Source organism: Vigna unguiculata, chromosome 2, assembly GCF_004118075.2.
Source record: "Vigna unguiculata cultivar IT97K-499-35 chromosome 2, ASM411807v1, whole genome shotgun sequence".
Classification (NCBI taxonomy): Eukaryota; Viridiplantae; Streptophyta; class Magnoliopsida; order Fabales; family Fabaceae; genus Vigna; species Vigna unguiculata.
This window is the reverse complement of record NC_040280.1, coordinates 30564398-30580634: the sequence shown is the minus strand read 5'-3', so window position 1 is coordinate 30580634 and position 16237 is coordinate 30564398. Positions and strand designations below refer to the sequence as shown.

General features: G+C 32.0%; 1 protein-coding gene and 1 long non-coding RNA gene across 2 annotated transcripts; both read left to right on the top strand.

Moving 5' to 3' along the window:
* The first annotated feature begins 6697 nt into the window (after nucleotides 1–6697).
* On the top strand, nucleotides 6698–8797 carry LOC114168835 (BOI-related E3 ubiquitin-protein ligase 1-like). The gene is made up of 4 exons (XM_028053800.1): nucleotides 6698–7224; nucleotides 7325–7413; nucleotides 7516–7805; nucleotides 7906–8797. Exons 1-4 carry the CDS (start codon nucleotides 7175–7177, stop codon nucleotides 8401–8403), a joined length of 927 nt encoding a protein of 308 aa, XP_027909601.1. The 5' UTR covers nucleotides 6698–7174; the 3' UTR covers nucleotides 8404–8797.
* Nucleotides 8798–11710: 2913 nt separating this feature from the next.
* LOC114171889 lies at nucleotides 11711–15247 on the top strand. The gene is made up of 4 exons (XR_003601729.1): nucleotides 11711–11851; nucleotides 11965–12043; nucleotides 12678–12953; nucleotides 14510–15247. It is a non-coding gene; the product is annotated as an uncharacterized LOC114171889 (long non-coding RNA).
* Nucleotides 15248–16237: the final 990 nt, after the last annotated feature.

Here is a 16237-nt window from a genome sequence, read left to right as displayed (position 1 = left end):
GAATTGCTTGGGTATGACTGCCATGATGAAATACATGTACATATGTATGGTTATATGCCTAACGAATTGATATATATGCATGACATGATTCATAAATGATGAATAATGGGTATTGTGGGAACTTGGCATGTGAAATGAATGAGTGGTGTGGAACTAAAGGAACATGGTATTAATATGAGATGAGGCCCTAGACTCATGGGGTGGTGATGATCAGAGGTATGAATTTGAAACATGATGCGTATGAGGAATTAATCTCAGGGATTGATATGGAATTGTAAATATGATTTAATATTCTCTTATTGCTGAGTTATGAATGTTGGTCCGTGTCAGCGTGTAAATTCCTTGGGGTCTCTAGGTGGGACCTCCAGGGTCGCGCTTCAGTGGTCGGGACGTAATTCCATGGCCCTTGTTAGTGAGTGTCCATGGTGGTGCCCCATTTGTATAACTAGGTAAGGATTCAAGTTAAGGTTGCATCCTGACACTCTAAGGAGCCCGTTAGTCTCACTTAGAGTGGACTGACTCCTGTGGTGAGAGTAGCAGGAGGCCTGAAATTCATTAAGGGCTAACCTTGTGGTGAGGGAAATTTGATTCATTGTAACACTTGTAACACATAGCTTGGAGATGAGCAGCTCGGGGGTGAGCAGAGGTATCCACCACAAGTGCAAGCATCTGCTGAATCCGACCAGGTTATACATATCCGGATGAGTCGAGTCGAGTCGTAGTGTATTGAATGAAGAGTCATAACGTGCTTGGTTGTTATATGGATATGGGATGATGATAATGTATTTGACTATATGATGAATATGTATTGACTCTAGCTTACCCGTTTTGTTGCATGGTTGTATTGTATGTGGCTGTTCTTCTTGCGATGATCATCAATTTGATTGATGGGAGCAGATGGGCGAAGTTCTCGTGGTCAACAAGAGAATGGCGAGTCCGCTGCTTAGCCATCTGAGCTAGAGTTATTTTATTCACGATTTCTTTAGGACTACAACCCCTATATCATTTTATGCTTTCCTACTCTACATTCTCTGTTAGAATTATATCTGGTTTATGTTGACATCGTGGTGTGCCCAGGTTGTAGGAGTTGTGTTAAGGACCCCAAGACTATGCTACTATATTTTTATCGCGTGACATTTCCTTTAATTTTGTTTAATAATTAAACGAGACGTTACAATAAAAATAGTCAACAAATAAAAAAGCACAAAAATAGACGTAGAAATTACAAGGACTAAATATACGAAAAATACGACGCACGTTTAGAATATGAATAACATCTTTTATGTTCATGTCAAAATATGTAGAAGAAACTTTAAACTCTGCCCTCATTTTCAAGTTTTTCTACAAAAACCTTAAAGATCAACAAGTAATATAAAGATTAAAGATCTTATATTAATTAATCCAACCTCATTTACCTTGCAATAATATAAAAATAACATTCTCCGTGATATTGTAAACACTCTATGAATACGTAGAAATAATTTATTTTGTTGTGAATTCTAGGGTTTTAGGTTCATAAAAATTAAAGATATTTGCGTCTGAAAGCAAGAGAACATGCATGTTTTAAGTTGTGTTGGGGAGGGAAAAGTCTAATACGTAGAATTGAATAAACGTGTGAAAAACTTTAAATGTGTATTATTTATTTTATTGCAAGTAAGTAATAAGTCACATTATAAATCATAATTATTGAAAAAAATATATTAAAAGATTATGAAACTTTGGACCAAGTCTTGAAACTCTTTGTAGTCTCAATAGATAAATTTAAGTGAATTAATACAGTTATATTGAAGGATATGTTCCAAAGAGTTGTCTTCCAACAACGCGTTAATACAAGTGTTTCTAGAATTTGTTTCTTTAATCTCTGATCTTTTCACCATATCAAAATTTAATTTTTCAATTGAAAATATTAAATAAATCATGAAAAGTCAAAAAACAAATTATATATATATATAATTTATTATTAAATATATTCATTTATTAATAATTTTGACTACAATATATATTTATAATATATATTAGGGTTAAATATGTTTTTGGTCCCTTAACTTTCAGTGAATTTTGGAATTAGTCCATTTTGAAACTTTGAACCAATTTAGTCCTTCATCTTTTAAAATACGTGGATTTAGTCATTTTAATCCAATTTTGTTAAGTTTATTTGACATTTCAAGCACGTTTCACAATAGTATTTGACTTAACATTAAAGCAAAAATGTGTCAAATAGTATAAACAAATGAAATAGAATCCTAACATGTGTACGAAACATCAAATAAACCTAACAAAATTTGATTAAAAGGACTAAATCCACGTATTCCGAAAGATTAAGGACTAAATTGGTCCAAAGTTTCAAAATGGACTAATTCCAAAATTCACTAAAAGTTAAGGGACCAAAAACATATTTAACCCTATATATTAGGCTTAATTAAGTTTTAAGTTGATAATAAATATAGGATTTTAATCAAGTCTTTCTTAAAGAAAAGTTCCTACTAGGTACTAAAAATTTTTAATTTTTATATTTTTTCAAATGATGACATAATTATAATATTTTCTATCATCTTTTTATTTTCTTTTACATGTTAAGTAACATTAAATAATTTTATGGTTAATATAAAAATAACAATATAATTATAATAAAATGATGAATGACTTTTATTATTTTTATTGAAAATATATTTATAACAATTATGATTTTACGATGACTTCCACATGCTCATCTATAACAATCAAAAGATTGTCTCATTATTACTATTGATGTGTTTTTACTATCCAACATGTATTTTTAACAAAAGTAATAAAAGTCACTCGTCCTATATTATTATACAAAGTGATTTCTTCTTTTTTATGTCTATATATATTTTTTTCCAATTTTACTTTTTAAATGACCTTTTTTCAAATTTAACCATTTTCTAAATTAATTAAATAAAAATTATCTAAAAAATAAATAAAAACTATCTATAGTTAAATTAAAAAAAATATTTATTTTTATTTTTATCATTATTATTTTTTATTTTTTTATCATTATAAAAAACAAACACGTATGCAAAACATATATTTTCATTAGTTTTATATTAAACATATTTTTTTTTGCATTATGACAAAACAAGATAACAATCATAGCATCCGATTAACAAAAGGTTAAATATTATGAAGTAAAAAAAAAACGTTAATTAAACTTATTTCTTAAACAATAAAATGTATTTACTTATTGGTTATGAATTTTAAAACATTTATCACGTGTATTAGGCATACTATTTTTTTTTTATCCAAATCTTGTGCAAAAGACACTTATTTTAATTTTCTAAAACTAATATTAATCCATGTTAACTTTTGTGCTCAATGAATTAGTGGAGAGGATATAAACCATGGGTGTTTTGTTTTATGTACATATATGATATGATGATGGAAATGTTGAAGTGCCTTGAAAATAGCACCTACTTAAAATAAGAATGGGAAAGTTTGGCAGAGATGTTTGTAGTGTTTTTGAAAATGAAGAATAAAAGTTGAATAAGATGAGTTGGAAAGGGACAAAATAAAAAGAAGATATTGGTTTGGTTTGGTTTGGTTTGGTATGAAAGGCAATAGCAGCTTCCCTTGTTTGCATCCAAACTCAGTATAATGCCAATTATCACCACAGTCATTCCAAACAATGCCAGCCCATCACATTGCCATGCCTTTTTTTTTTTCATTATGGATTCTCCTTCTCATCTTTCCACTGGTCCCCATATAAACCAATCATCAACATAATTATCAAACCTACTTATTATTTCCTTAATTATCATTATCTTTACCAACAAATATTAATGCTTCAATATGTCTTCTTCAATGTCTTTAAACATACCTATTTCTTTTCTTTTCTTAAAACTAATACTTGTAATCTAAACTTTAAATATCAAAGTATTTTTATTTAAGTAATAGTATTTATAAATCGGAGATTTTAATTTAATATTACAACGTTATCGTTGGAAGTTCCACGTTGATCAGAGATAAGTCAATTTCATACTTGAATGTAAACCTTATCTTATAAGTCAGTTTTGTAAAGTTGAATTAAGCCTAAAGTTCAATTTTTAACACTATCAGAGTCATAGTTAAAGTTTATCTTAGCGAGATTTGTGCTTTGGTATCAGAGCCATTATTTGTTAGAAGTTTTACCATTTTTAACATGGTATCAGAATTATAGTTAAAATTTATTCTAACGAGATTTGTATGTAGGTATCATAACTATTATTTGTTGGATATATAATTTCACTAATTGTCAGATTATCCATTAGTATCTAGTCTCACTCATACATCTTTCAAATTAATTTTGTAAGATTGAGTTAAATTTATAATCCGATCCTTAATAATTATTTATAAAATCATGATTATCTTTTAAGTATATATTGTAATTTGGTCCTCTATATATAATATTTAAGTATATATGGTTGCTAGCTAGCTAGGTACAACCACACCAAAACCAAGCCCATGAGAATTCAGAAGATGGAGCAGCCTAGTGTGTAGCAGTGAAATAAATGGTTGGGTTGGCATCATAGTCATGCTGCTAATAATAATAATCCTTTCCTTATAGCAGTAGAAGTCGTTTTCTCTTGTGCGTCTTCGCCCTGAATCATGTTCCTACTTTCTATGCATCACATAATTTGTTTCTTCACCAAGAGACATTGAAAACTCCACACAATCAATTTTAGATTTTCAATCTTTCTCCACATGCTTATCTCTTTGCATTTATATTATATATCCTCACTCACCGTCTTCAACAAAAACCTTCTCTGCCTCCGGGCCTGTGGACGCTCAATATAATTATATTACCAAAATTACAGAGCCATCAAATTTCATTTATTATTTTCTAACCAGCAACCTTTGACTAGACACACACAATAAAACCATAACCACCGTAGTACCATACGCTGTCAAACGTTGTGGGGTATTTCTTAAATTTAAGTAAAATTTGAAAAGCTAAAATGATAGAGAGAAATAAAAATTTAAATGTTTTTTTTTTTTCTGTAACAGTTCACAGAAGTGCTTTTTCATTTGCTTTTTTCTTCTTCTTCATCTTCTACTATAGTTGTCTATTTGTGTGTGGACACCGCAGCACGTTCTCTGTGGCATTGCCATTATCATGATCGAAAATGGAAGGCACAGAGCTTGTTGTGGCTGCCAATAACATTATCATCATCCAAAGGGAAACCCAACCACTGTACCTATTAACACATACATTGTTGCCACATAAATTATAACATCACCGACCCTCTCCATTTTCTATGCTGACAACCTCATTAATTTTCACGTACCTATTTTACCATCTCTTTTTCAACGTATCTTGCTTTCAATTTAAAATACATTAAAAAAATACCTCCATTTCTCCATTTATAAATATGAATATTAGTTTTCTTTTTATGATTATTTTTCATTTTTTTAATTTAATTTTAATGCTAACAAACATATCAATAGTGAATATAATTAGTTTATTATGAACCTATGATAAACGTTAATTGCAATTTATTAGTGTTTTTTCTTTAAAGGATGGGACAGATTCAAATGGTAGTTTTGAATGTTTGAAATCATCCTACGTGAAATCTTCTTAAGATGGAATAAAATTAACATTGAAACAAGTTAATAATATTTTAAAAGGTTGATCAATTTCTAAGACAAAAAAGAATTGTAAGGGAGCGAGTATGTTTATTTCAACAACTCATTTTTTCAGTCTTTTAAATCAATTTTTCTATTACACGAGTCACATAAAATTTAATATGAACTTCATATTTATTATTTATATTTAAATGAGTGATATCAATTTAACGAGACACGTATGAAAATTATATATATTTAATGAGCGAAAAGTATTTTGGTTGAATAAGAAATAAAGAGAATCTTGATGTAAATTGAAGACAAGGAAGAAATTTATTTTTTATTGGAATGTAGCAAAAAAATCTTACAGAGAAGAATGTGATTTGATCAAAGAAAATTACAAGACTAAAGTTATTTCTCTGTGGTTCACACAATATACATGAACATCCAAATCATAAAATCAATTGCTTTACTGCTATATTTTTATGCATCCAGTGTTATTTAAAACTTGTTAATAATTAACCAGAGGCAATGCAATTAGTGGTTATTTGATATTTTATAAAAAATATTAACATAACAATAAATACTAAATCCTCTCCGACCATTGTATGGAGATGCACTCTTAGAATCAATATCAAGTAAAAAATCTTATAGATAAATAAAAAAATGTCTTAAAAGATATGATAATTAGTGGTTTAATAATATAAAGAATAATAAAGATAGAAGTAATTATCCATAAAACTGTAACAGCATGTTCTATAAATAGTGAAATTGAGAGATACGTTGTCTGGAAGGAGCGTGTGGCATATATTTCGAAAAGTTCCGACACCTCTGTAAATGAATATGAAATGAGTAATGAATAGTTTAGCTTAAGCATATACTTGTTTTTGTGTGAAGAAAGTAGAAGGGTGTGAAGAAAGCAAAGGTGAGAGAGAATATTGCAGGGACAGAAACCTGCAGAACTATTATTACTGGTCTTATTATTAGTAAATATTGGGATGAAGGGTTAATTAATTATTGTTGATGAGGATTTTGTTGAAATGAAAAAAAAGGGACTAAATTTGGGATGTGATGTTAAAATTAAAAATAATTTTGGCATTGGGAAAGTAATAATAGGTGTGAAGGAAAGGCAAGTAAACATAAAACTGAAGGCGAGGAAGGGAAGCAAAGAAAAAAGAGAAAGTTATTGTGTTATTGTTTTCTCTCTCTATCTGTGTTTCTTTGTTGGACTCATTCGCTTCAAACGCATCTATCGCTTCCCCACCTCTTTCTACTACCACTACTCGAATGAGAATGGTGCTGCTTCTGCTCTTGCCTTTGCTGGCCCTTTTCTCAAGAGACACCGTTTCTTCCATTATCTTTTGATTCCTTCTCATCTTATTTCTTCTATTTTATTTTATTTATTTTATTTATTTTTTGTTTTGGTTTTGGTTTTGGTGTTGGTTTTGGTCCACCCTTCTATTGAACACTCCGCCTTATAGGCCTTCCCCATCTTTATTTCTTTCATTCTTGTTCTGTGCTTCTCATTATTATTGCCTTCTCCTTTCTCTCTCTCTCTCTCACCTCTGCATTTCTTGTCCCATTAATTCTTCACCTTCGCATTCTCTCAAACACCATGGCTGTGCAAGCTCAATATCCCTCCAATGTACTCTTTCTAAACTGCAGGTTTGCATCTTCTTTTCCATTTCAATTTTTTCATCCATCCACCTTCTTTCTCATTACTATTATCAATATTCATGTATTTGCAACTTGCAACTTGCAACAGCAAAACCGGAAAAGAACCATATGACTATTCTATGGCAGGGGAACTCCTTGATCATCATAATCAATCTCCTATGTTATTCAACAACGGAGGTAGTTTTTTTCCTTTTTCTTCTCTTCTGTGTAACATGAGTGCATGTAGTTCTTATTAGACTATTGTAGAAGAATCACCAATTTCAATGATTCATGAAACAGGTAGTAATTCTCGAAAGAGAGGAAGAGAAACAACAGCAGCGCCAAACCTTGTCAATTCATTCTCTTTACAATCACAATCTCAATCTCAATCTCCACAGTTCATAGACCTCACTCAACTTCATAATCAAAATGTAGTCTCCACAGGGCTCGGCTTATCCTTTGGTGACCAACAATTACAACAACAACAGCATGGGTGTTACTCCTCTTCTCTCCTATCTCTTTTACCCGATGCTTTCACCTTGCAAATCAAACAACACCATGATCAAATCGACCAATTCCTTCAACTCCAGGTACCTTTTTACAACACTTGTACTGTTAACAATGGAGGTTGTGTTATGATTGAAAAAAGGTTAGTATATCGATATTGTTAATTTAAAAGTAGCGATGCAGGGCGAGCAATTGCGGCGGGCATTAACGGAGAAGAGGAAGAGGCATTATCGGGCGCTGCTGAGGGCAGCGGAGGAATCGGTGTTGCGGCGGCTGAGGGAGAAGGAGGTAGAGGTGGAGAAAGCGACGCGGCGCAACGCGGAGTTGGAGGCACGCGCGGCGCAGCTTGGCGTGGAGACGCAGCTTTGGCAGGCGAAGGCGAAGGCGCAGGAAGCGACTGCGGCATCGTTGCAGGCGCAGCTGCAGCAGGCCATGATGAGCGGCGAGGATGGCGGGGGAGGGGTGTCGTGCGCCGGGGGCGAGGCCGAGGATGCCGAGTCAGCATGTGTTGACCCGGAGCGAGTTGGTCCGAAATGCAGAGGGTGCGCAAAACGCGTGGCTTCAGTGGTGGTTTTGCCGTGTCGCCACCTATGCATCTGCGCTCAGTGCAACACACATTTTCGGGCGTGTCCCGTTTGCCTCACCGTTAAAAATTCAACCGTTCAAGTCCATCTTTCTTAATCTTAGTACCCATTCACATGCCTCTCCTTCGCAACTAAACACACCCAAATCAGTATCGCATTAAACAATAACAGTAATAATAATAATAATAAAAAAAATCAAATGTTTTTATTTATTTATTTATTTTCTCTCACTAGTGTTTATCTTTTTAATGAATCCAAGGGGGATTTTTTTTTTCTTTCTTTGTTGTTGTACATCACTGAGAAGAGAATTGAGAAGGTTGGGTGACTATTTTTGTTTTTTTATAAATTCTTAACCCTCCTTGAATTTTATATTTCTTCATTGGAGCACAGTAAATTTATAATTGCGTAGGTGATGTACTTGGATGGCCACGTGGTTATTATTATTATTATTTTTTATAAATACAATCCAGTAAATACTTTTATTGGATAAATACTTTAATGTGATGCCTTTCCAAATTCAGAGTGTCTATGTGTTGTTGTCTCCATTTAAATGTCAGAATCTTGCATAATTAGAAAAAGCTTCGTTAATTTGGCATCCATGACACGAATATGATGCTAACTAATTGCACTAGAATTTTTTTCTTTTTTTTTTTTCTGGGGGAGCGTTGAGTTGTGATAATTTGAAATTTGGTTTCATTTGAAGAGTGAAGAACAGTGTCAGGTTCCAAGCACTACATTACAAGGGCACAAAAATTGAATTGAATTATGGGATATGGTTTTCTGGTTGTGGGAAGGGAACGAATTGATTTCTGAACGGACTCAAATGGCTGTCCACATTTCATGGACTCCATTGTCGGGTGGAAAGAGTGCAGTGCACATTAAATATCTTTTTCTCACTTTAAACCTATGGATTTTTCATTTTTCATCTTTCAATTTATAGTTCATGTTTAATTTCTTTATACATAGATATTTTATTTTCAAAACTAAATCACTTTTTTTTTTCTTCAAAACACATTGTTTTACGAAAACTATTTTTATTTCAACTCTTCCACTTTCTCTTCCACTTTCTCCTGCACAACCACCCTGAAATCTTGAATCGCCACATGGGATACGATTCGATACGACCACTTTCTTGTCATGATCTCTGCCAACCATTTTTCTTAACTTTAAATGCATTTTTTTTTTCTGGCATTGTTTCTTGGTATTGTATAAAGAAGTTTTACCCTCACAGTGCATGTAATTTGTATGTACTTTCTCACTCTGTAATTGGTTAAGATCAAAAGTTAATTAATCGGGATAAAACTTTTTTTTTTTAGTTTTAATCAGTGAAATAACATCCAACTTTTTTAAATTTATATTTTTCATTTCCTCAATAGTACAATAATTGCATGAAATATCTCTTCGTTGCATATTAGCCAAAAAATAAATTGGAAAAGTTGAACATGAAAAGGAAATGGCAGAACTGATAGAGTAAGAGACGTGATATTTTAAGATTTGGTTCTTACAAAATAAATGGTGTACTTTGAAGAGAAAAAATATGTAATTTCAAAAGATCAAGCTTACTTTCCAACAGTTTAACGGTCATAAAGCTAACCCTAGTATCACTTGTCGTTTAGTGCACGGAACTGGGCAATTATCGAGATGTTAACTTGAGCAGAAAAGCCCAAAACACGTCATAAAAAGGCCCATGTGAGTTTTGGAGTACTTGTCCAGAAAACATTGACCCCATCGTATCATACATAATTCTTCTCAAATCTCTTTCCAAAAATGTTATCTTTTTTAACACTTAAAGAATGCAGTAAAAAAATAGTGGTTCATGATTCCTTCCACTCACAAATTGATTTCAGATTTAAAATATTTTAAGTCTTTTGCAGTATACAACATGACTAATCCCTGCTTTTCTTCTTTTTTCTTGATTCTTCTACCCAAATCTAACCTTTTAATTAAAGTGAGTTAAAGTAGTGTACACATAAGGACGGAAAGTTCAAGTGATTTTCATGAAATTTTTCTTCATTTTTTTCATCCTCTTTAGCACAAATTATCTAAACTTTACTATTATCTAAGCATTAAGCCAATCCATGTAGTTCAAAGTCAATAGAAAAATGACAAATAAAATCCCTCAGTTTCAACTTCCAAGATTTGAAAAAAAAGAAGAAGCAATCTTAAAATACTATTCGGCCAAACAAGAGAATTTGGACAAGTCTGAGCATCTCTTTTGATGTGAAGTCGTGTATTAAAAACCACTATTTCTATTATTATAAATAAGGGTGGACACACAAAGTTTGAAAGCTTCCCATTTCAAAAATCTTAGTCTTGAAGATGGTGATTAGTATTGTGTAATTAATTATGAAAGATATGGAAGACAAATTGAAAACAAATTGTAAGCCAAAGAGAGAAGAGGGTGGGTGTTATTAATAGAATAGAGTCTAAATTCAAATACGTGTTCGAAAAGAGATTGGATCTTAGGTCTATGTATCTATCCATGGAGCATGTATTTTGTTTTCGCTATTATATGATGATAATACCGAGTGGTTATGGCACTGACTCGTATGGATACTACACAGACACCATTATCAGATTATCACCACATGTGATCACGCTCCACTTTGTCCACGATGCTCCCCCCAAATTAATTATCATTTTTCTCAATTATTGCTGCCCAGATATCATATTATTATAAATCTTTTCAGCATCATTTATACAAAAATCAATATACTACTTTAACGAATGATAAATTTTGACAGAAAGGTTAAAATTTCTTGTTGTGTGATACCTTTTTATTGTTGTTGTTGTGTGAAGAAGATTTGTATCAAACATGTGGTGTGCAAATTAATTACATTGAAACGGAAGAAGGGGAAAAGATTACATCAAGATGGTTTGGTTTCGGTGAGAGTACGTAACATGTAAAATTGTTTGTTGTGAGTGAAAGGTTTAGATATCAAACAAGTTTGTGGTGTCATGAATACGTGGATTGATGCAATGTCATATTCCTAACATTTCATTCAAGAAGATCATGATTTGCTTTTGTAAAATTTAATTGGAGTGATCCGTATTGATGATTGCATTCAAATTAATCTTAACCAGTGAACCTTATTAAAGCCTTGTCAGATTTTTCCTGTGAGTGAATAAATAAATGGCACAGTTTTGTATGATCTAGAAAGTGGGGTATAGATGGATGACAAGAAAAATATGATATTCATAAAAAAAACTATTTCAATAAGGTAAACTCTTCACGGGAGGACTATGCTTAATTAGAGAAATTAAAACATTATTGATATTAATGCATATTAATGCATGATATCAATAATAATTGGGTGTGTAAGTAGAATCTACATAATTCACGTGTTTTTAAAGTTTTGGGCCCGGCTCTGCTCTGATAAAAGACAGGCTGTAAGTCAATCCATTTATTTTTATTTCAGAAAACTTTATGGGTCTCTCATTCTTTCTCTCAAATTTCTCTCTACTATTTATTACCTCTCTAACTCGTTGTTCCCAGTCATTCAAGCAGAGACTAAGACTGAGTTAGATCTTCTATTTTTCTCCTTGTAAGTTGAACTCCGAACTTCTATTTTTCTCTTTTTTCAGACCTTGTGTGTTGGTTCAGTTTTGGGATTTCTTTTAGAACATCATTCTCTTCCCTGTGCCTAATTCTTTTCAGCTCCTTAGCTGTTTCTGGAACAATGGTACTGCTTCCGTAAGGGCTTTCTCGGTGCAAGCTTTTTTTGTTCAGTTTCAAGGTAAGGAAAGCTAAGATTTTTCACGTTTTTTAAGTATCTTGCCTGTTTTTGGTTCTGATTCGTGATTAAAATGTTTGGTTGATGTTTGTGCTTGTATGATAATAAACTAGCTGTGATTTGATGTTGATTTCTGGTTTGCATGTGTGAGCAGAGGAAGGATCTGTTATTTTTTCCCAAGCGAACAACCATCGCCTAAGAAAAAATAGCAGAAAATTCACCCAAGCTCTACTCAAGTTAAAATGTTTGGTTGACGTTTGTGTTTGTATGAGAATGAACTATATTGATTTCTGGTTTGCATGCGTGAGCAGGGAAGAGATCTGCTATTTTCGCCCAAGCTAGCAACCCTCGCCTAAGAAAAAATAGCAAAAAACTCACCCAAGCTCAACTCAAGTTAAAATGTTTGATGTTTGTGTTTGTATGAGAATGAACTGTGATTTGATATTGATTTCTGGTTTGCATGCGTGAGCAGGGAAGAGATCTGCTATTTTCGCCCAAGTGAGCAACCCTCGCCTAAGAAAAAATAGCAGAAAACTCACCCAAGCTCAGCTCAAGTTAAAATATTTGACGTTTGTGTTTGTATGAGAATGAACTAGCTGTGATTTGATATTGATTTCTGGTTTGCATGCGTGAGCAGGGGAGGAATCAGCTATTTTCGCCCAAGCTAGCAACCCTCGCCTAAGCAAAAATAGCAGAAAACTCACTCAAGCTCTGCTCGAGTTATCGCTCAGGTGAGGAGCTTCAGTTTTGAGCGAAGAGCAATCTCGCTCAGGCGAGAAGGTCTCGCTTAAGCGAGAACTCGCAGAAGCTCACAATGCTCACTGCTCGAGCTCTTGTCCAGGCAAGAATACTTAGCTTAAGAGAGGGAACCTCTGTCGCTTAAGCGAAGACTTCTAGCTTGAGCGAAACTGGCGTAAGGATTTATTTTCATTACCTCTTTTTTATGATTGGGTGTTTTACCCCTTAAATTTATGATAAATGATGTTGTGTATGTATTATTTGATATTTTGAACTGAAATTGATGTGCTTGGTATTAAATTGAGAATGGATGTGTGAGAATATGTATATGATATGTGCTTGACGTAATTCCATGAGTCTCTTGGAGAGACTTTATGGTGGGATTATTGTAGTGTATGTAATGAAATAAGGATTCAAGTAAAGTTGCATCCTGACACTCTAATGAATCACTCATACTCATATAGAGTAAACTGGTTCAAGTGGTGAGAGTAGCATGAGGTCTTAGTCTTTGGCATGATAATAGCCTTAGATAATCATGGACTAACCTTGTGCGTGGTAAGGTGAAACTCATTGAGAATGACTCTGCAAAGTAATAAAGACCACCACAAATGCAAACAACTAATAAATCTAATTTCACTATATATATCTAGATACCAATGTATCATTGAGAAAACTATCAATAAGAATAATTAAACTTAAATATATGAATAACTAAACTAAAACAATATTTACGTCTTATAGAGGTAAAAAAACAAAACTATCTATGTTTATTTACATTGTATAAAATACTATATACAGATAAGTTACATTTCAGTGACAATATGAAATATAACTTATGTGTTTAATAAAATAGATCGGATCTATTAATTATTTTAGCTAGATTATTTTGTTTCAATTTTTTTTTTAATTTTAAATTAAATCCAATGTGGTATTGATCTAATAGATCTAACTTAAGATATGTCCTACTTGATATAGTCCGACCCAACATAAAGGGAACCTAATTACATAAACATTTTGCTGACCTATGTTATAGAAAGTTTCTAATTATGTTGTTGCACTTCAAGATCCTCTCATTCGCTCACTGAAATTAAATCCATAACTCTAATTTTCTAACAACTTGCAACCTATTTTTTTGTCTCACCACCGACATTTTATGTTTGTCTGATCAGTCATCATCCCTGGTCCCCAAAGTTACACACTCCAACATCATTTTCAACTTCTCAAGAGTCTTATAGATTTTATTAAAACTATTCACTAATATACATCCATATAATATAATGAAGATCTTAAAATTTAAATTTTAGTGTTATATAAGATTCTAAATTTTAAAATTAAAAAAATAATATTAGTAAAATACTTGTTGAATATAACTAATATTTAAATAATTTTTATTTTTAATAATTAAATTAGATTAATTTTTAAGAAGGTGTGGGAAGAAATGACCATTCACGTACACCACCATTATAGGCTATTTCTTTATGCACCTTCTATTTCCTTCCTGCACACCCCTAACTCAAAGTAAATGACTAAAATACCAATAACTTAAAAGGTATTAAAAATTAAAAATGTAAATATGAGAGTTGTTTTTCCTCTTTAACCTAGCCGTCGCATACTTTGCACCTCCATACACATCAACTTCTGCAACTCCATTTAAAGCTTTTGTGTTTCCATTATGTAAGGCTGCGACAAATTGCATTTCCTCCATTGATGTGTTGTCTATTTCCATTACAGGAGTGTCGTTCTGCAATTCCTTATCTTCGCATCTTCAAGACGTGCACCATTGCTCAAAGCCTGTGAAGAATAATAAGTGGTTTGTTCGAGTCCGACACACATTTTTGGATGTGAAAGATTACTGGATTGGACAATTCACGACTCCTTTATATCCAAAACTGTGTGTCGAGCTCTAGAATCCAGTGTGTATTTCATATCTGAAAACACATTATGGATTGTCTGATCTCATATTTATTTACTATTTGTTTTTACTGCAAATGACATGACGGTCAATGTACAATAATTTTTTTTTTATAGTGTCTTTGAATTTGCAGCGCATGGTTGATAAAGATTCAGATGGAAGAATCTACAAGGAAGAATCTGAAGAGATAAAGTACAAAATCATACTTTTCAAGTTTGTTCAACATACAAGATGGAGAAGAAAAGTGGAGAAGAAAGGAGAAGATGGAGGTGCAGGGAGATGGGTGCAGGCGCGGCGTGGAGAGAAAGAGAAAAATCAGGGTTTTTAATGCTAGGGGTAAAAGAGGTTTTATGAAAGTTAGGTGTGCAGAAAGAAAGAAGGAGGTGCAGCAAGAAATAGCGTGAAAATCAATGTAAGAGCCCGGTAATTACTTGCTATGGGCTTGGGCCGTTTTACATCCTGCACTCTACACTTTTCCTCGTACACCTTATGTACTTTTATTTTAATTTTGCTTTTTCTTTAACACACATGAAATTGTCAACATATTTTGTAGAGTATATATTTTGGTGATTTTTTTTCCATAATATGTCTTATTTAAATTTTTAAAAATTATGCTGATTTTGCATAATTTCGAAATGTACATTTAAAAATGTCTTTTTCTTCATTGAGACATTTTGATTATTCAGAATTATATACTTTTAATTTTTACTTAAAAGAAGTAACATTTTGAAATTTTGTATGCTCTTTTTATCTCTTAAATCTTTGTATCTTGTTTTTATTCTCTTTCCTATATTCAAATTCGACTCAAATATTCTCCACTTAATTCCGATGAAATTATTATTAATTTTTTTTTAGACTGAGAGGTCAGTTAACTTATCATCGTTAACTTTTCTTTTAATTTAAAGTTGATCTTAGCTTTTTCAGCCAATGTTAATTAAGATTAATGTTGTATCAATATAAGTTAATATGTTAATACTATTTCTTAACTCAAGTCAGAAGTTTGTCAACGTAAATAATGTTTTTCAACTAATATCAAACATCATTTCTTTTATTGACAAAAACTTTTGAATTGTTTCAGTGTATTTTAGCTACAGTATTTTTTTCTTCTAATATTGACTACAATTATCTTTTGGCCAACATAAATTAAGGTTATTTCTCAACTATTTTCATTATAGTTTTCTATATTAACATTTAAAGAACTATAATTTGATTAATGTCAACCAAGTTTTTTTTATCAATGTCTCTTAAAATATTTTTTTGTTTTATCAGTCAAGTTTTTTTGAGTTGACGTTTTGACAGAAATATTTTAATTTGTGATTATTTTTTTTATTGATGTGGATTAAAGTTATTTCTCAATCAGAGGAGTTTTCTTTTACTGATATTTGTTGGATTAGTTTTCAATCGTAATGACTATAGTTTGATTTTTTTTTTCTATCTAACTTAAATAAATATTTTTCTCTTACTCGAGAAACATCGCCTTGAAATAGGACTTAGTCATATATTTTTAAATACTCATTCAATCCATTTTCTGAAGACAAGACTAATAA